The sequence below is a fragment of the Dermacentor silvarum genome, chromosome 2 (assembly GCF_013339745.2).
Source record: "Dermacentor silvarum isolate Dsil-2018 chromosome 2, BIME_Dsil_1.4, whole genome shotgun sequence".
NCBI classification, from domain to species: domain Eukaryota; kingdom Metazoa; phylum Arthropoda; class Arachnida; order Ixodida; family Ixodidae; genus Dermacentor; species Dermacentor silvarum.
In genome coordinates, this window is record NC_051155.1 from 119,865,240 (window position 1) to 119,886,923 (window position 21,684).

At 47.1% G+C, this 21,684-nt stretch overlaps 1 protein-coding gene across 1 annotated transcript; it reads left to right on the forward strand.

The window, feature by feature from the left end:
• Positions 1–37: 37 nt before the first annotated feature.
• On the forward strand, positions 38–21,346 carry LOC119441707 (uncharacterized). The gene is made up of 4 exons (XM_037706301.2): positions 38–311; positions 9,365–9,563; positions 12,834–12,950; positions 21,013–21,346. The coding sequence occupies exons 1-4, from the start codon at positions 38–40 to the stop codon at positions 21,254–21,256; spliced, it is 834 nt and encodes a 277-aa protein (XP_037562229.2). The 3' UTR covers positions 21,257–21,346.
• The last annotated feature ends 338 nt before the right edge of the window (positions 21,347–21,684 follow it).

The window sequence follows — 21,684 nt, forward strand, 5'->3', positions numbered from 1 at the left end:
GAAACGTGCATTAGTCTCCGCGGTGGGTCAGCGCGTAATGAACACGGTTTTCCATCGTAAAACGCAGGAAGTGTTGCGGCACAACTACGCGGCGACGCTAACGCGGGTGCCGTTCTTCGCGCAAGCGGAGCCGGACTTCACGAACGCGATCGCGGAGCGGCTTAACGCCGAGTACTACCAGCCGCACGACGTGATCGCCCGCCGTGGCGCCATGGCTCAGAAGGTGTACTTCATGCGATCCGGTGTGGCCAACGTGCTCAGCGAGAAGGACGAGCTGCTCGACACCTACACCACGGGAGACTACTTCGGCCGTGAGGTTTTATTCGTGCACGTCGTACATTACATAGCCAAGCGCGCTGTTTCGATGTGGATCATTCATGGGCTTGAAGAGGTGTAGATGACCTTGTACAGGTGACCTTTCTTGCACTATTCATTGTGTCCTTGAAAAAGTGGACTCAATACATGGACCGCTGTCGCCGCTTAGTAGCAAAGAAGCAACTATTGCCTGTCCAGCTAGACTTTAGGGTATATCGTATAACACCTGCATACTAAGGAAAATTGCATCCTTAAGGGTGTTTTATCGCCTCTATAACTAACTCCCTTTCATGACTAAGAAAATTACATGATTAGAGAATTTAAATGTAGCACAAACTACATGAAATACTCTTTCTGCGCAAAAACAATATCTGAATGGAACACTGTACCGAAGGAGGTGGCCACAGTTGACGGTGTCTACTTCGCTCAACTGATAAATAATTTGTAATTAATAGAGTTATTCTTGCACTGTGCTGTTGTTATGGCTTGTATAACACATTCCGAAATTACGAATGCCTCGTTTTGTAGTCATCTTTTCAAATGTTTGTCTGCTTGCTTATTTGTTTGTTTTTATTATTTGTACCCACTCTCCTGCTGTAATGATTCGGCGTTGCGCGATATGTTGTGGGAAAAAAAATTTTTCAATGCCAGCAGTGTCAGTGACGACAACGTCCAAGGGAGCGTTACATCGAGTAGCCGCTCGCCATCGCTCCTTGCAGGAGCAGGGATCTCCGTCGCACACGCTGGTATAGACCTTTTCACAAACTGACGTTTGAGCAGCGCCATTTGCCGACGCGGGCGACGTCTAGCGTCAGAACATGTTATACCACCATTTTGGACTGTGCGCCTTGCGAGAGCAGGCCGGCCGCACTTCGGTTGTGTGATCTTCGCCGCGCATTATTTCGATTGTTTTCTTCCGTTTCGCTTGTCTTGTGCGGCTTGACTTGTTACATGTTTCACGTGCTCGCGTGAGCGCTCAGTGTGGTGTGCCATGGCAACAGCAAGCCCAGCCAGTGGATGTGGTGTTTCGTCGTCGGTAGCGGCGGCAGCCGCGTCTGCTTCGTCGAGACCTGGCGTGCTAATCAGCGGTGTATTTCATTGTTATTTCTGGACACATGTGACCGTATCGTCGATTGAATCTGATCACCATTAGGTTTCGAGGTTGAGGGTTGCCTCATTTAGCGAAAGCAGGCGCGTACGTAGCTGTCGGGCAATGCTTAGAACCAGGCGCCGGCGGCCCGACGACGCGTGTCAGTGGTTGGTAAATATGCGGTGGTTTCTCCATACGCTTCCGACGCAACTGAACAGCTCAATCATGCAAAATTTATTGGATCCGGTGCGGTGCAGTGTGCTTATAACCAAATGTCAAAGCATAAGCGTGGCGATCGAGCAGCGCGGTACCTGCAGCGAACCGACGCGCGACAGTGATCACAGATGCCAGCGCAACTGATACAGCCCAGGGGCTAGATTTTTATTTTTAGTATTTAGTAGTTATTTATTTATACATACTGTCAATCCCAATAGGAATTATAACATGACTTGTTATAAAGATATATTTGTTTACCTATTTTTTACGTTTGTTTACCTGGAATGGTTTTTCTTTCGAATGTCTCAATTTGGAACAAGCTTCGCTCACGGTGAACCTTAACGTAGATCGTGCGCGAAGTTTGTATTGAAGATATCGCATACGGAAAGAGTTGTTCATGTGCGCTATCTATGAAGCGAAATACGCCAATAATATTGCAGCGTTAGGGTCATCTCTGCTCTTTCTCTAGTTTCTGTGCAATGTTCATAATAAAGTAATGTCAAGTCTTGACAGTTGTCGAATAAATACATATGCGTATGACTGCAAACCACTACTGACCGTGAGTGAAAAGCGCTTAGTGGTCAGCGAAGCGGTCACTGCACGCACGTAAGTATTTCACTTGATCGACTGTGCGAATAATTTATTTTTTTCATTACTGTTATTCTTGAATGTATGATGCTATTGTCCGCGCGTACCCATGCGAATACCATTTTTTACGTTCTAACTTGCGCGGGCTCATTTAGCGCGTTTCTACTCCATGCACAGTTAGCGCATTACGGTTCCCGAACTCTAGCACTGGCGCTAGGCCGCGCTGATGAGGTTGACACGTTCGTTTTTGCATTCTCTTGCTGCCCAAGCACATAGACAACGCTCAAAGATGGGTGAGCTCGATGCAGCACCACACTGCTGAAATTATTAACTTTATGGGCAGGGCCGCGCAGGGTGCGTGTGAACGCAGAGACAATGTTTTGGTGGACACAGGGTCTGCATACATCTTCCATAGGACACGATTTTTCCAGATCGTTGCGAAGTGTATTTAACGACTAGTTCTCTCGCAGAGTGCTTCAATTTGTGTTATACCGGTGTCACACGGCCATTTTGATAGCGATCGAGACTGATCTGGATCAGAATGTTCGACCGCGATTGGCTCCCTTCCGCAGATTGAGCAAGAAGCCAATCGCGACCAAGAAATTCGACCCAGATCGGCCTCGATCACGATAAAAAGTGCGCCGTGTGGCCCCCGTATTTGGCAGTGGAATGAAGTCGTGTTTGAAAGAATAACAAATGTAGCCTCTGCCACTACATACGAGAAAATATTGCATCGAAGAGCTGACAATTCTCGCAACCTATCTTCGTCGCGGGGAAATGGTGCCAGCAGTGTCAGTGACAACAACGTCCAAGGGAGCGTTACATCGAGTAGCCGCTCGCCATCGCTCCTTGCAGGAGCAGGGATCTCCGTCGCACACGCTGGTATACCGTGGGCGGACCTCAGCAGCTGACGTCGCGGACGGGCGTAGCCCTACCCACCGCACGACCCCCTGACCCCCCTGAGAAGCGCAGATGAGATCGCCCACGCGGCTGCCGTGGCCGCCGGCTACTCAGCGCATGCGCAGGCCGGCTCCCCTCCGCTCCTCCTCCGCTCCCGCCTCATGCTGTAGCCTGCAGCAGAAATAAGCGTCATTTTCCTCAATGAACCACTACTCCACTTTCCTCCTCGCACGCACTTCTTTCATCTGCCGCTGCGCTCCGCGTTCGCTTTCTTATTTCGCCGTGCTCGTTCGCTCGGTTACGAGGTACAACAACGCCGACGTTCAGCGCAGGAATGGGCGCATAAGAGCTGTGCTCTAAAACATCAGCACAGCCTAGATTCGAATTGCGGACCTACAAATTGCGACTCGGAAATATTTCTCGACCACTCAACCGACGTAACTACTACGAATAATACAACACTTTAAAGTGCAGTGGCGCCTCTAGCTGCTCTGATAGGCGGACGCCATGCTCTTGAATGCTTCAGCTTATCTATAAATGCTCACCAAGGTGAAAGAATTTAAGCGAAGCTAGCAGTAAGATGGGAAAGGCAGGAAGGAGAGAAGGGGTCAAAGTAAATGTGTCTTTCCACTTTACGACCGGGGCGCGCCACCTCCACAACAAATGCTGCGTTCTTAGCGGTAGAATATTGCCGAATGTTTATCCTAACCGATACTGCATGAAACAGCGCTAGAATTACCCGCCGTGGTTGCTCAGTGACTATGGTGTTGGGCTGCTGAGCACGAGGTCGCGGGATCGAGTCCCGGCCACGGCGGCCACATTTCGATGGGGGCGAAATGCGAAAACACCCGTGTACTTAGATTTAGGTGCACGTTAAAGAACACCAGGTGGTCCAAATTTCCGGAGTCCCCCACTACGGCGTGCCTCATAATCAGATCGTGCGTTTGGCACGTAAAACCCCATAATTATCTAAAAGCGCTAGACTTGCGGTGCACAATATTGCGCCGGCCCTGATGCTACACCAGAAAAAAACATGAGTCTCAAATATTGTGATCGGTTGACGCGCTGTGATTTGCGGACAATTTACAGCTGATCTATAAAACACCGAGCTGAAGGAACCTAAACGAAGCCAGTGGTAAAAGGCAGGGTAGGAAATAAAAGAAAAAGCTATGTCTTTCCGCTTCACCACCGGAGACGTCCATGTATATAAAATAGAATCTTGACATCCATAGCCTCCTGTGACCACATAATGCGCTCGAACAACGACTTGGCGCAAACCGCTGGAAAAGACTCGCCGCTTTTTTGCTAGAAATGTTGAAGTGCCCCAGCCCTCTTAACACTGCAAAGTATATGCTTTGCACAAAGCGCCCTTTCAGCACCTTGAAACTTATGAAAGGGTGCAGTAAGGATGCTCTGCTAACGAATACACCCATTTTCGAAATTGCAAGAGAGTGAGGGAGCAAAAAGGGTGTTTCTACATCCAATCTACCCTCGAGGGTGCATTTTTCCTTCAAGTGTAGCTGGACAGTCAATTGAAACCTGCTTCTTCGGTTGTAAGCGGTGGCGGCTCGTTCATGTATTCAGTGCACATTTCCTAAGTGATTAATAAATGTTGCACAGCATACATGATAACGTGTTTTTTATTTTTTATTTTTTTGGAAAGACATAAAATTGAGCACATTATTTTCCTCGTTTCTTTTGAACTCTATGTCAAGGTTTCATTCATTGTGACGTTCCCACCTAGACGGATGTGTTCGCAAAAGATGAAGAGATGCACCAGCAATATTTTTTCATGACTGCGGTTGTGAGACGCATAGAGATGCCGTGTGCGTCTCTATGCGTCTTTTGAGGATAAACGGCGAATCTCTCTCGAGGTGATGCCTGCATGTGTCCTGTTTGCAGTTCTTTCCTGACAAACCTGTCTTTTGTGGGATCCATTAAGAGGCTTCCCGCGTTGATTACAACTGCTCACTATAGGCTCATTCGTATTCAGTCGAGGTCAGGTTCGGTCGTGCACTCGTACTCCATTTCGTCTTCCCCCACCGCTCACACTCGCGACCAAGAACCAGTGTCACATATGAAGGGGCTTTGTAATTCGATGTGGCATGAAGTCTTGTGCTTTCATATGTCGCAATACATCATGTAATAATTACGTGGAAGACGTTTCAGATTTAGAACTTATTCATCACCGAACGAGACGAGTGGAGTGACGCGTTTCTACAACCGGTGGCACCACCTGCGCTCCCGACGAAAACATAGTACGTCGCATACTGGAAGCGCAAAGACGCACAAATAATACGTCTTTCGACGTAAGCTTACATAGACGAGTTGTATAGTTACAATATGTCAAGTAAATCTATTCCGTGGAGAGCGCCGCAGATAAGAAACAACCGCACCACAAAATGCGTGAAGGGAGATATCTGTGACCGCACTACTTGCCTACGCAGTAAAAAAAAAAAAAAAAAAAAAATGGCCCCTATGACCCTCTAACCTTAAGGGGTAAGATAGAACCATTGAAGGGAACAAATGTTTTCGTTTTGGCGAGTAAACATGACGATACGAAAACAAACGACATTAAAAACTGAATGAAACAAACTTTACTATCACTGTCAAACTCTCGTGTCAGATATTTTGGTGTGCACCAGTTGGTCAGAACTAAGTACACAGTTTTCAACTACGGCTTTTCTAATCGCATCTGCAAACTGAGCTCGCTGTCATCTATAAGGTAAACATTGTTTACACCCTTAAGGGCAATATGTTGGTCACGAGGCAAAGCAACACCCTAAAGGGTGCATTTTTTTTTACTGTGTAGCTTCTGCAGCACTGCTGATAGGTATGAAACGGGTGCGTTCAGCTGGCAGAAATATGTCCTGCAACCTGGCGCGATTGTTGCGGCGACTTAATCGGGTCCGACTTTCCAAGCAATGTGCTACTATATCGTGCAGAATTATATATCATCATCGTCATCATCATGATCATCATCCTATATTTATCTCCACTGCAGGACGAAGGCCTCAACCTGCGATCTCTAATTACCCCTGTCTTGCCCTAGCTGATTCCAACTTGCGCCTGCAAATTTCCTAACTTCATCACTCCACCTAGTTTTCTGCCGTCCTCGACTGCGCTTCCCTTATCTTGGTATCCATTCTGTAACTGTAATGGTCCACTGGTTATCCACCCTACGCATTACATGACCTGCCCAGCTCCATTTTTCTTCTTAATGTCAACTAGAACATCGGCTATCCCCGTTTGCTTTCTGATCCACACCGCTCTCTGCCTGTCTCTTAACGTTAGGCCAAATATTTTTCGTTCCATCGCTCTTTGTGCGGACCTTAACTTGTTCTCGAGATTCTTTGTTAACCTCCAAGTTTATGCCCTATATATGCTAGTACTGATTGTAGTAATGATTGTACACTTTTCTTTTCAACGACAGTGGTAAGCTCCCAGTCAGGATTTGGTAGAGCTTTTCGTATGCACTGCAACGCAATTTTATTCTTCTGTAAATTTCCTTCTTATGATCAGGGTCCCCTGTGAGTAAATGACCTAAATAAACGTACTTCTTCACAGATTCTAGAGGCTGACTGGCGATCCTGAAGTCTTGTTCCCTTGCCAGGCTAAACATTATGTTTGTCTTCTGCACAATAATCTTCAACCCCACTCCTACACTTTCCCAGCTAAGATCCTCAATCATTTGTTGTAATTCGTCCCCATTGTTGCTGAATGCGGCAATGTCATCTGCAAACCGAAGGTTGCTGAGATATTCGACGGTGAACCTCACTCCTGAGTAAGCCTTCCCAGTCTAAGGGCTTGAATACTTCTAAGCGTGCAGTGAATAGCATTGGAAACATTCTGTCTCCTTGTCTGACCCCTTTCTTGATAGGTAACTTACTACTTTCTTGGGGAAAACCAATGTAGCTGTAGAAGCTTTGTAGATATTTGCAAGAAATTTGCTTGATTTGCTTGCCTGTACTGCTTGATTATGCAATGTCTGTATGACTGCTGGTATCTCTACTGAATCAAATGCCTTTCATAATCTATGAAAGCCATATAGAGAGGTTGATTGTACTCCACAGGTTTCTCGATTACCTGATTGATGACATGGATATGATCCATCGTAGAATATCCCTTCCTGAAGCCAGCCTGTTGTCTTGGTTGACTGAAGTCAAGCGTTGCCCAGATTCTATTGAAAATTATCTTGGTGAATATTTTATACAGTACTGAGAGCAAGCTAATGGGTCTATAATTATTCAATTCTTTAATGTCTCCCTTCTTATGGATTAGTATAATGTTGGCGTTCTTACAGCTCTCTGGTACACTTGAAGTCGTGAGGCATTGCATATAAAGGGCCACACGCTTTTCAAGCATGATATCTGCTCCACCTTTGAATAAATCGACTGTTGTTCCATCTTTTCCAGCAGCTTTTCCCCTGGTCATGTCTTGCAAGGCCCTTCTAACTTCATCGCTAGTTATAGAGAGAGCCTCTGTATCCTGTTCATCACTACTTAGAATGAAAGTAGCTTGGCTATTCTGGGTACTGTACATGTCAGTATAGAATTCTTCCGTTGATTTTACTAAGTCATCGAAATTGCTGATGATATTACCCTGCTTATTTTTCAGTGCATACATCTTGCCTTGTGCTATGCCAAGTTTTATGCTGCTTCCATATTTTACAGCTTCCTCGATCTTTTCCACGTTATAATTTCGAATATCCCTTACGTTCTTCTTGTTTATTAGTTCTGATGGTTCAGCGAATTATATCTGATCTCTTGAGTTTGACACTTTCATGTTTGGTCGTTTATTAGGTCTTTTGTTACTTGGGAGAGCTTACCTGCTGGTTGCCTTGATGCCTTACCTCCCACTTCAATTGCCGCTTCTGTGATCAGCCTAGTTACGGTTTCATTCATTACCTCTGTGTTGTCCTTATCTTCCTGTTCTAAAGCTGCATATTTGTTTTCGAGCACCAGCTTGAATTGGTCTGCTTTTACCCTTACTGCGTCTAGGTTGGCCTGTTTCTTCTTGACTAATTTTACTCTTTCTCTCTTCAAATTGAGAGAAATGCTAGACCTCACTAACCTATGGTCACTGCACTTTACCATACCTAACACTTCTACATCCTGCACTATGCTGGGATCGGCAAAGAGTAGGAAATTTATTTCATTCCTTGTTTCTCCACTAGGGCTTTTCCAGGTCCTCTTCCTGTTGCTGCGCTTCCTGAAGAAGGTATTCATTATTCGGAGCCTATTCCTTTCCGCGAATTCTACCAACATCTCTCCTCTAGTGTTCCTAAAATCGATGCCGTAGTTGCCAATTGCTTGCTCACCAGCCTGCTTTTCCCCCACTTTTGCATTGAAGTCGCCCATGACTACAGTATACTGAGTGTGCACCTTTCTCATTTCTAATTCAACATCTTCATAAAACTGTTCTATTTCTTCATCATTGTGACTGGAGGTTGGGGCGTAGGCTTGTACTACCTTCATTCTATACCTCCTATTCAGCTTTATTGCTCCAACTGATACACTCTCATTAATGCTGTAGAATTCATCAATGTTGCCCGCTATGTCCTTATGAACTAAAAGTCCTACCTCGAATTCTCTCTTATCTGGAACACATCTGTAGAAGAGGACGTGGCCGTTAGTCAGCACTGTATAAGCCTCACCAGTTGTTCTAACCTCGCTAAGGCCAATAATATCCCAGGCAATGCCTGATAATTCCTCAAATAGACCTGCTAAGCTAGCCTCACTCGAGAGGGTGCGCGTGTTGAACGTTGCCGGGTTCAGTCTCCAGTGGCGGCCTGTCCGGACCCAGAGATATTTAGCACCCTCTGCCACGTCGCAGGTCTGACCGCCGCCTTGGTCAGGTGCTCCGTAGCCGCTGGGGACTAAGGGCCATTGGTTAACTGTAGGAGTCACGAGGGAGGTAGTGGCCGAATCAGTACTGCATACTGCACCAGGAAGGCCAATTCCTGTTCTGGTGAGGGAGTGGCCTTGTTGAAGCTTAGTGGGCCTTCCTAATTTTGTTGCACCTGGACTAGTATAGTCCCACTAGCTCTCGGCAATATATATATATATATATATATATATATATATATATATATATATATATATTCTGCCGGTATCAGGCGCAACTCCATGGCTTAAAATGTAGTGGACTGGAGGAGGATTCGAACTTACGACCTTCAGATTAGAAGCCAGATGTTCTACCTCTGCTCCACGCCACCCTATATTACAATATATTATAAATATTATATATGTGCAGAATCGTGCCTGTTGGGCGCCAAGGTTCGCCAGGACAACGTCGTTGCCCTGAATCACTGCAACATTCTCACGCTGCTGGCGACCGACTTTCACGAGGTGATGGGACGCTTCCCGTCGGTGCGAGGCATCTTCCAGACGCTGCTGTTCGAGATGAACTCGCAAGAGCACGCGGAGCGGCGTCGACGTCAGACGCTGCGCAGGTACGGCGTTGTTCTATGGTTATTATATCGGTAGAATGCATTGACGGGCTATACGTATGCATTGACAGTACGCTTTAGCGCAAACAGGACGACGCGAGAAGGAGACAGGTGTCACGCTGACCTGGCCTGTCGCCTCACTTGGCAAAGGGAACACTCGGACGCAAGGAGTTTTATTGCGATATCAATTATATGGACACCCCAAGCGACTTCTTGCCGCCGTCGTCGTCTGCGTCGCCCTGAGCTTCCGTATATAGTATTAGATATACGTATGCTATGCATGTGCCATGTCATGCTATATGACATGCTGTATGTTCGGGTTATATGGCCACACCTGCTATCACTTATTTTGAGAATGGCAGCCCATAAGCAAATATCGTGAAACAAAACGCCGACAGCGCATGCCTTTTATCTTAAATCTTCTCAGACTTACATATTAAAAGTGCGAAACAATGACAGAGCTCAAACTGGGAAACGGTGTAATTTTATTGGTGCGGCAGTGCACTACCTCCGGGATCGGCCCAAGAAAGAGGTTTCAAACATGGCCGATACGAAAAAGGGGTGGGAAAGTTGCTAAGAAAGTCGTTGACTTCAATCAATAAATAACATAAAGGAAATTGTCAGATGGAAGGATTCAAACAGAGGATCCCTAACACAACAGCTTGTTTTTACTTAGCTTACATTTACTTCAATTCATACTGCCACCAAAGCTATGAGTATTGCACATTGTGTAATATTCTAAAATTTTTCTGTCGCACTTGCTTTACCCTTATGGCGAAACTGTGAGATTTTTTATCAGGAGAATTAAAACAAGCTTTCTGGAAAACAAAAAACTGTCAGCCCTTCCACTGGCGTGGAAGGGCTGATGGAAGACCGACGAAGCTGTACTATGATAGGAATTATGTATTTCCAATTGTGACAATTAAGATGTGATGGGGTAATTGGTTATTTGATTTATGAAAGAATGAGAAATATATATGATCCGGTGGTTTTCATTTATTTAGTGACCACAGGGACCATGACCTTATGGTCGCTACGTATACACCGCCATAGGGTGTACGGCAAAGGTTGGCACGTTCTTCATAAACACGTCACCAACACCGCGCGCGGCTGGTGCGAACGCGGGCAAAACACCGCCGCCGTCGACAACAGTTTTTTTTTTTTATTTCGAAAGCTTGCCCTTAGGCGTAATACAAAGTATATCAAAAATACACAGTTCTGCGCGTTGTTTGTGTGGCCGCACACAAGCGCTGTCAAAACGCTGGCTGCGTGACGGAACGGCTTTAAAAAAAATATGGGGTTTTATGTGCCAAAACCACGATCTTATTATGAGGCACGCCGTATAGTGCGGGACTCCGGAAATATGGCCCACCTGGGGTTCTTTAACGTGCACCTAAATCCAAGTACACGGGTGTTTTCGCATTTCGCCCCATCGAAATGCGGCCGCCGTGGCCGGGATTCGATCCCGCGACGTCAGGCTCAGTAGCCCAACACCATAGCCACTGAGCAACCACGGCGGGTGGAACAGCTTAACGCCCTTGTCGACACTGTTAGGGGAGTGGCAGGCGAGAGCCGAGAGAGTGTCTGCAGCACAGGCGGCAGAGCCCGGCAGTACCGCGCGCATGCGCCGCAGTGGGAGAGCGGGCATGCACACCATGGAGGAAGGAACTGATGCACACGCACAGTCTAGTGTGCCTCGATGCCCTCCTCGCCCACCGTTTCCCTTCCCTGGGAAGTCGCGTTTGCTCTCCGATGTGCGTTCGCTCCCCGTGAAAGCGCGCGTTCCTCGCCCTCGCGCGCTTTCACTCGCACATACAGCATACGGCCAATGAGAGTTTTTTTTTTCTATTGCCGGACGCCACCATCAAAGAGTGAGCCCTTAACAGCTTCTCTGTAAAGGCACGATTGGGGGATGACAGTATTTCTGCTGTAGGTTTTCACAAACGGGCACTTATGTGAAACGGTAAACGGCTTCGCACTGTGCTGGTAGACGCTTTATGGCTGAAGCCGTGGAAAATTGTCACACATTCGGTCACGCAAAAAAAAAAAAAAAAAAAGAAAGAGCCTGGCGGTCCCATGCCGCCAACTTCGCAATACGGCGTAGGTCGGGGGCCTTTCAAGCGTCTGGAACTCCCGTAGCTGCCGAGCACCAGGCCGGGAGCGCGCTTGTACTTATTTTACCGGTAGGTACCCGGCTTGTGTTCGTTTTTCTTACCTTTGTATCAAATATTATTTTCACGTTGCTCGCCTAAAAAGGGCATAAAATTCACCGTATAGGAAGTGCTACAAACAAGGGTTAACATTAACGCTCCTTCGACGTTATGTTGCGAAAGCTTACAAGAGCGGAACTCCTTCAACGATCTCCAAAAGCTAAATGCTTGGAGGCAACATGCTGTCTACGAACATTTTAGAGGCGTGAGTGTTCTTAGCCAATTGAGCAAAACATAGTCACCGGTTGTGCGTCCGCCATGTTCGGCATGACACTTTCGCTGACATGACCCACGAATGGTGCCTGGTTGGTTTGTACGTCGACGTGGCGCCTCATCGAGTCATGACCTCAGGCGGACTTGCGTGACACCAGATAAGAGTAGCACTCCAGAGCCTTTGTCGACGTTGCTGGGACGTAGCGCTTGCCCGTCTGGTTGCGCCTTCTGCTGTCTGTTTCCTTGTCAATCAAGACAGGCCTTCGAATATAAAACTGAATACTGAATAATTTTGTTTTTCGGTTTGCAGAAACTGAACTCGTTACATTTGTGAGTAAATTAGGTGAAACAATATTTCGCATAAATTGAGGCAACTTATCTGCGCAAGTGGTCAAAGGACGAAGCATAATAAATAAATAAATTAATTAATAAATAAATAAGTAAATAAATAAATAAATAAATAAATAAATAAATAAATAAATAAATAAATAAATAAATAAATAAATAAATAAATAAATAAATAAACGCTGCTGCACACGTGAGCTCAGAAATCTGTGCCTCTTCCCAGTAATAAGAGTTCCCGAATCACAGTTGTCCAAGAACACTGTTTACAAGAATGGCCAATGGGCTAATTAGTACCTTTTCTGTTTATATGGGTTAACAAAGAACGGTTGTAGCAGCGTTACAGAGTTACCGCTCTCCGTGTAGTCATTATTACTCGATCTTATCGTCTACACCCGTTTGTAAATGAATATTCGCTGCTTTACGATGTCAGGTTTCTAAATTTAATTCGAATAGAGTACCGCAATCTTGTCCAATTCAAACTCATTTCGCACGCATCTGTGCGCAGGCCGTCGTCGGTGCTCATCCTACCTGAACTGCGGCGCATGGGCGCCATCACGCCTTCTTCTACGGACACCACCGACGAAGGCAGTCCGGCGCACAGCATCCTTGACATCGACACAAAGTACGCCCGTCCCTGTCGTGTAGTGCAGCTTGGTTAGAGACACGGAGCAATGCGCTTCCTCCTCCGCAGTACTGTATAGTGGGTCGAGAACGGCAGATTTCGAGAGGCAAAAGTGCCCAGGTGTGTCTCGCGAAACTCGCTTATTCGCACAACGGTCGGCCAAACGCCGAGAAAGAAGGTTCGTTCATTCTGAACGATCGGAACGCTAGAGTTCCCTCTAAAGGTGTGTTCCAATTCTGTCCAGCAAGGGAGACAACCTACGTAGACAGCTGATAAAACAGCTTTGAGCCCGAGTAATATAGAACGCGTCTGGAACAGTCTGGAAGACGTCACTGCGAGGTGAGGCCAACTCGCGTCGAAAAGAAAGAGCTAAGAAAAGCACACATTATCTTTGTATGTTAAGAATTTGCGTGCACAAACCTCTGAAAAACACAACGTAGCTTATGCTAAGGTAATTAAGCGCGTTTTCTTGTGCGCAGACGACATTTCCGTCGAGTTACCAAGCCTTGTGCTCTTCCGTCATCTTGATTGGGCAGCAAAGTAGCCTGCATTGTTTTTGACTTCGATGTTGTCTTCGCAAAGCTGTCCTCTTTGACGGCTGCGTCAGAATTGGAACGAGACTTGAGATGGCCGCTATGCGTTTAGCCGTCTACTTTGCCGTCTACGTCGAGTATTGAAACACAACCCTTGTGCATTTCGAGAAGGACAATTTCTTCGAAATTTCGGCCGATAAAGACAAATACCACGTAGTAAGTAAAGCCGCAAGAACCTCTCGCGCCACAAGCCCGAAGATGGGACATATCCGTGTAATAACCGTCATATTAAGCGATCGCAGGGGCCACAGACCTCTCGGGTAATTCTAGTAGGCAGCTCTATCTCCTCTTCCGCGCTCCTGTTCCGATCATCGGGATCTTCGGCATCCGGTGTCAAGCGGAACTTACGCCGTCTCACGTTCTGGTTCCGAGTGGAAGTGACGTCATCTACTTTCTGCTACGGCTGCGTAAGCTGAGAGCACGTGAAGTTTTCTACGACAATTAATGTATCGGGAACGGCGCCAATATTAACGCGAGTTGCAAGCAAGGTCGATCAGTCAGCGTGGAAATGATGGTTATCACATGGATTTGCCTAAACTTCGTCCTTCTGGCTTCGAATGACTTTGTGACTTTGCAAATCAACAATTTGCAACAAAATATTGCGTTATGAATGCAACTATTAGCAATGATTGTGCGTCTTATTGACTTCTGCGTTTAGAAAAATAGGATCGCTACGAAATTGCGGCCAATAAAGGCAGATAAAACGCAGTAAACAAGGACACAACTACGAAGGGTCAGACAGATCCGTGTACAGTATACTTACCATCGCGTATCACGTAGCGTTCCTGTCGGGCCGTGCTGGCAGGACACGATGGAGCGGAGCATGTGAGTCGACAACCACACTCTTTCAGAACCAAAGTCCAAGTGTTTTATTTCGCACGCGCCACCTTGCTCGTGCCCAGAGGGCCCCACTGGTCAGCTGATATGTGGTGACCACTACAGTGCTACCCCCATGGTAGGTGACTACTACCCACCCCTACCTACCCCCATGGGTGGGTAGGTGACCACTACCCACCCATGGTAGGTGACTGATGGCAGCGGGCAGAGTTTCCTCTTGTATTTTGTTAGCAATCTCTATGGAAGTGCCAGCGTGAAAAACCTGTGAAAGCAGAAACTTAGGAATTGTAAATCGCGCAAGCAAAACTACCCGAAGCGGACATTTCGGAAGCGAGACAGGTGTCAACGACGAATCAGGGAAGGGTGGCGCACATCAGGGTTTGATGCTTCATGGTTAGCGCCTCCCTATACAGTGGTCAGGGATTACAAGAAGTTGGCAGGTGAACAGGAAATAAGACAAACACGGCTCAACATTAACTGAAGTGGAAAAAGGAAACCACGTAAAAATGGAACAAGGAAATAAAGCAAGCTATAGAAGTGCCTGAACCTTGAGATCATAGTGAAGCCAGAAAGCTGAGTCTACACGAATAGGTACTGCTTAGGTGGAACAAGTAGCGAGAAAAGAAGAGGGTGGAGAGTGAACTAGTGCAAGAAAAAAAAATTAAATGTACAAGGCACACATTGACAGCATGACATTAAGAGATAAGCATGACAAAAGTGATAAAGGCACACCAAAAAGATTCTGAAAGAATGTGCTAGAAATGGGAGCAACAATTAAAATTTCACAAACGTTTATATGGGGCGAAGAGAGTAACATCTTCGAAAAAGAGGGCACGATGCGTTACATTAGGGACGTTATTAAGGATCACTTTGGGCAGAAAGAAAGGATAGTCCATGCTCAAATAAATCCAACACGAAGAGCACAAAAAAGCACAAAATTTAACTAAGAACTTGAACAGAAAAAGACAAAAAAAAAAGATGAAAAATTCGTAATAACCCAACAGCAGGACGTGAGAAAATCTCAATAGAGATGATCAAACAGCTGGGTCTAAAGAGCGAGACACAGCTGACTAAGATCATCTTGCAACTGATTAAAACAAAGAAAATTCCGATTGGGTGTCGTGAAAGCAGGATGAACTTTATATATAATGGGAAAGCTGATAAGAGGAGCTCGTACAGACGACTTACAGTAATATTGGTGATATTTGGAAGGGCCATTAAAACCATAAAATTAGAGTTGTCGGTCGAAATTGGTGGAGAAAATGATGTATTGGGGGAACTACAGAATGGGTTCAGGCCGACGCTTAGTGGATCAATGCACAGCGATTTCTATAGCTCAGAATAGACCTGTATGGATAGCATTTCTAGATATTAAGGGAGCTTATGACAACGTAGACACTGAATTGCTGTCGGATATTCTCAAACACGATGGCATAGCAGACGATTTTCTGGAGCTGCTCAGGGACAGGGCATATACAGGGACAACCGATTACAAACTGTAGGGGGAGGCCGCGAGTGCACATAACTAGTGGAAGTTCACCGAGTACTGACGCAAGGATGTCCTATGTCTCCATTTTTGTTCACACTTTATGTTAAAGACTAGAAAGACGACTGGATAGCAGTGAATTAAGATTTGATCTATCCCGCGTTCGTAATGGGCAAAAGGTGCAACAGAATGTCCTTGGGGCAGATGCATCCGGATGTCAATGTTCTACTATACTCGCGGACAACTTTCTGTGGCAATGAAGGGAAGACTACGGGCGCCTGGGTGCTGCACATGTGTTACCGCGCCAAGTAGTCCGGCAGCATTTTACAGTGCTTTTGGTTGCTCGGCACACACGCTGAATCGACGCAGCTGCCACATGCGACGGTATCGCGTTTGCTAAGACGCGGAAGGGAAAAGCCGGAAAATAAGCAAGCTTTTACACTCAGTGGTGTGTTCTGTGTTATTTCATTGTTGCTAATACAGTGTTTATGTTTTCTCTTCCGCAGCCTACACTAACGTGGATTTAAACGCGGGACGCTTTTCAGAAGCGCTCTGACTTGTGCGCGCTTTGCCTCCGTAGCTTTCCCTTCATTGCCACAGAAAGTTGTCCGCGAGTATAGCGGACAACGCAACGAATTTACAGATACTTAATTGCGAATATATGCGGCAGTGAAGCGACAAATTTATGCCTTAAGTTTAGCATCGAGAAAGTGGGAATTATGACCTTTAACGGAGAGACGAGTAATGACGCGGTATCGAGTCAACAGCAAGTCATACAAATAGTGAATCAATATAAATTTCTGGGTGTAAACATAAACGAAGGAAAAATTAGCAGTGGCTCAGCTCGGCTATGCCAGGATATACGTAGCGGGAGCGAAGGTTCAGCTGGTTATTCTTAGCTTTCCTGGTTGTCTAGGATTAGCTTGATTATCATGCTTACTGCTGCTTCAATGACACACACATGGTATACGCATTATGTGACACATGTATATATATATATATATATTTTTGCTCAACGTCTCGTTGCTTCTCTATTGCCAGAAAGACGGCTCGGTGGTCAGTGTAGTAACACGCTACCGTCTCTATGGCCCCAACGCAGTATTTTGAAATGATTGTCTGTCTGTGACACACAAGATAAATGGTGGTTCCCCATTGGGTCGTCTGTACTGTTGGAACACTGGCTAAGTCCAGGTTAAACGTGTCCTTCAAAGGAACACCAATAGAGTCTGGAGCACGATTGAAGTCACCAGCCACCCCGCACAGTTCACTTGCAGCACGACTAGGTATAGACGTAGCCACTACGTCTACAGTGTCTTTAACTGAATTGTTCGGCGACACGTACACTGCTTCGATGACCACACCACTTTTGTAAAGATGAACGGCACTGGCTTCACCCTTGGGCACCACTATGTTTGGAAGTTCACTGGAAGCAATACGGATCTGAACGAAGGGAATCCGTGGCGAAAGTAAACGTCCGGCCACATCGTTCAGAACCGTTAGACCTAGTGGCATGGGCGGGTAACGATACCCATTGGTAACGCTAAAGAGTGGAATCTTCTGCTTAACGAGAAAGTTCTTGTACGTTGTACAAACCTGCGCCGCGGTTTCACCCCACTCAGGTGGCGCCGCTAAATTCAACGTTTCACGCATGGCACTACTTACCGGCGTCAAGTCTTTCATGTGACACAGTCTTTCACACACGTCGCACACATATCCAAACGGATTATTTACGAAGTCCGTCTCGAAAGTTCGAGTGGCACTGGCGCTTTCGCTAAGTTTCAACGTATAGTCAGTCAGTCGAAGAGCTTTGACCTCATCGACGGCGTCTTGTTGTTGCTGCTTCTGAGATGGTCAGGGACGCCGCTCAGGCTCCTGGCGACGCCGCTTTGCTAGACGTTCCTACCCCTTGCTCCGGTGTCTCCGCAGCCCGTTTAGCCTTCTTCTGTTCGTTCTTCCTACGCTAAACCGCTAATTGCCAGGCAACTACTTCGGGATCCGATGAGTTAAGCTACTCCGCTCTTCTGCGCCGCTGAGCAGCAATTTCGCTCTCCTTCTTCATGGCTATACCACACTGGCAAACGCCCAGCGCAAACTTGCCCGGCGCGCCAGCTGTGCGCCGTGTGACGTCACTGCTCCTCGCGCAGGCGCAGCACGTCTCTCCAGGAGCCACGCGAAACTGCTCAACCTCGGCCAATATAGCTCACGCTACAAAAACCTGCTCAAACATTGACCAAGATTATCCGAAAATTAAGGCGAAGTGAAATGCAGCTATAATGAAACATAGAGGCCATTGGGTCGCAATAAATATGACGTAAAAATAGTAAATTTGGAAAGAAGTGCCAGCGCTAACATTCACAAGTTCCATTCTGTGCTTCAAAACCAGAGACCTTGTCGGGGTGTGAAGTTTATCAAAGGTGAGTGGACCAGTTGGCATTGGGGGACCCGTTAATACCACAAATAAAGCAGTGCAGGGTGGTGACATGGGCCTCTTGTGAAGTCAGGGAAGCGCAGAGCAAAATTAGTTTTGAAGGAAGACTCAGGAACATGGATGACGAGAAATGGGCGCCTTAAAGTGCACAAATCTGTACTTCAGAAGCGTGAACACAAAATAGAGGAAGCGGTAAGGGAAGTTTGTAATCAGGTACAGGGTAATTGAAAGTGTAAATAGACAACCCGGAGTCAGCAAGAAGGAAGTGAGAGAGACAGACGTTAAATTGGATGCAAAGGATGGAAGAAAATAAATTAACGAAGATTTACAAAAACGGTGAGAAAGAAATTAAGAGAGAATGTTTGTACGACAACGCAATGGACAGCGCCTTGCCATTTGATGCCCGAGGTGGCTGCCTGTGGACAGAAACATTACAGGAGCAAATACTCGCAAGAGGATGAGGTATGTGTCTGATGCTGAAGTCCGGGCACGACTGAGCGCATCGTAATCGAATGCCAATATATTCGTCCAGAATGAAGTGCAGAGGATGTCCACTTTCCAGAAGCACTGCGATTCAAAGCGGATGGAAGCATTTAGTCAGCGGTCGAGATAAGCAAGAGACGTACGGGTATGCTGAAAAAAAAAGAAAAAACAATCAGGGAAGAAATCGATAGAGCCGGAATCGTTACAGGCACAGTTAACTCTATAATACAGAAATAGATGTTTTAATAAATAGAGAAAATGTCAAGGAGAGATAGGCAAAATGTTAGACTGCAATAGATGTAGTAAAACACTGCTACTGCTACTGCTACTACTACTGCTGCTGCTGCTGCTGCTGCTGCTGCAGCTGCAACAACAACAACAACAACAACAACAACAACAACAACAACAACAACAACAACAACAACAACAACAACAACAACAACAACAACAACAACAACAACAACAACAACAACAACAACAACAACAACAACAACAACAACACTACTTCGTATTAATCGCTGTTACTAGTGTGCACTAGATTATGGCGTTGCTTTGTGAAAAGCGGTGCTGGCGCGTGGATACCATGGCGGCACGTGGCTTGAGTACCTTCCGCGCCGTCTGCTGACACCCTTTGTCCAATCCACGTGCCTGGGTGGAAAGCAGCTGCAAATAGCGTGACGGATTATGAAGGATGATAACGGTTGATAAGCTCTAGCTTTGGGTGACGAGTCCACTTGGTGCACTCTAAACACTTTTATATCTGACAAGGCTCCAGCGCCGTGACTGACGAGCTGGGGTACGGCCGAGCGTCGCAAGAACCCAGGGACGTCAGTCTTATGAGTCATTCAATAATGGCTTTTAACAGCGAAGCTGTTTAGGCTAAAGGTAGTCCGGTGGTGTACGCCCGAAATGTGGGCCGATCCTGGAGGTAGTGCAGAAAGAGTCCAAGCGCAATGGCACATACTCCTGTGAACTAGCGAGCTTTTTAAGCTCAAAGATGGTCCGTCGAGTGTACGCTGCAACACCTCCGCCTGGCGATGACGTCACCATGCGTTGTCTAGCAACGCTTCGCCCCAGCTGCGCCGACTGCGCCGAGCCTCGCACAGCTGCGTGAGCCGTGGCGTCACCGCGCCGTGCGGAGTGGTTGCCGCGGCTGCGCAGAGGCGGAGCTAAGCCGTGACGTCACTGCGCCGACCCACGGGATATATAGCTCCGCGTCGCCGTTGCGGCGACACAAGAGCGCCGCCGTCTCAGCGCCGCGCACAGCGCCGCGAATATGGGGCGGCCGAAGAAGAGCGTCACTCCCGAAGAAGAGGAAGCGCGGCGCGAATGCCGCCTCGCCGATGCTCGAGAGTGAGTGAGACGACTTCGGTCCGATCCCGAGTATCGCGCCGCCGAAGCGGCGGCGAAACGTCGGCGATTCGCAGATCCGGAGTTACGAGCCCGCGAAACCGAGCAAGAGCATTTGAGCGTCCCGATATATACTTTAATGACCGAGTGTTCGTTGCTCCTTGGGCTGTCGATGATTCCGGGTTGATCTTGCGCAAAACGAGGCCGAGTCCCGAAGTATAACTTCGCGAAATCTTGGCCGAGCCGAGATAAAGCTAGATGGGATCGTCAGATTTGCTGTTTGCCCAGTCTTCACACCCCTAGTGTGAAGCTTCCCCTAATTTGTTTTACGAGCTCCGGCTCGAACCTGGCATGGATGGAGCAGCACTTGCGAGCTGTATGCGCTGTCTGCGGCGATGATTTGTAATTCATCGGTCGCCACTTGCAGGACTTTTTGTCGTTGCTCCCGAGGAAAAGTACTTACCAAATCATACAGCTTAGCGGGCGATGTTTAAAATGCGCGCGGTAATGGTACGGCATTGTGACGTCAGATATTTCCAACTTAGTTTCTTTTCTTTCGTACTTTGGCCGTGTGGTACAGTAATACTTCTCGACACTTGCTAAGTGTAGCATCTAGCTCCTTTAGAATACCATGTATTAAATCTTTGCTGATCCCACGGGAAGCTAAAGGCGGCCTCGCCACTCGTCTTTCGTTGTCGCGTCTTTTCTGACTGAACCCTCTTCTCATGTTAAGAGTAGCTTTTTTTTGTGTGTGGTATTGTATGATGGTATTAGACAGATACAGGTCAAATCAGTTTTCTCTTTAGAGTCCCTATAAGAAAGGGACTTCTTTTTTTAAATTGTATGCGGAATTTAAATGCTACCCTCGCGTACTTTTTCATCCAGCACCAAGCCACCGACGTCCCAGAGCGGCCCTCCTGCTGTCCCGAAGGCCAGCCGTAACCTGAGCGTGTGCATCCGGTCGCCTGCACTCGATGAGGAGGAGGAGGAGGAGAAGGCTGAGGACGATCCCTCGGCCGCCGTCTATGTGCGCGAGAGCCACGACCCGGGCGACGGAGCTCGGCGTGATGGCAGCGACGTCGGTGGCACTGACGCCGGGGGCAGTAGTTCCCGCTGCAAGCAGTCGTGATGACGCGGCCAGAAGCACTGCTGACGTTGCTGAACACTCGTGAAACGGTCGCTGCAACCAATAGCGGCCTTCGTTCTTATACGCTAACAGTTTAATAGGGTAGCTTCGTATTAAAATATCGGTTCGCTTTGAGCGCTTGCACGGCGCTGATGCGGAAGGCACTGTAATACCCAATTCCATGTTACTGTGGTTGTGGTTGTCGTTGTGGACTGTACGTCACTGTTTTTGTCGTCGTCGTCATTTCATCCCTCATCCCGTGGTTCATACCCGCACTTCATCGCTTGACTCATGCCCCTTCTCTCCCTCCCTCTTTCCCTCTCTCTTTCTTTTTTAACACGAAAGTGTTTTATGCCGGGGTCCACCAAGACTTCACTGACGTATTTCCGTCACGGAAATACGTCATAGAACATAATACAAAGAAAGAAACC

Excerpts from the sequence above, each read along its gene's own strand:
- LOC119441707 (XM_037706301.2), top strand. The coding sequence starts at position 38 with ATGAACACGGTTTTCCATCGTAAAACGCAGGAAGTGTTGCGGCACAAC. Across the intron at positions 312-9,364 it reads CACGGGAGACTACTTCGGCC|AATCGTGCCTGTTGGGCGCC; the intron begins GTGAGGTTTTAT and ends ATATATGTGCAG. Across the intron at positions 9,564-12,833 it reads CGACGTCAGACGCTGCGCAG|GCCGTCGTCGGTGCTCATCC; the intron begins GTACGGCGTTGT and ends ATCTGTGCGCAG.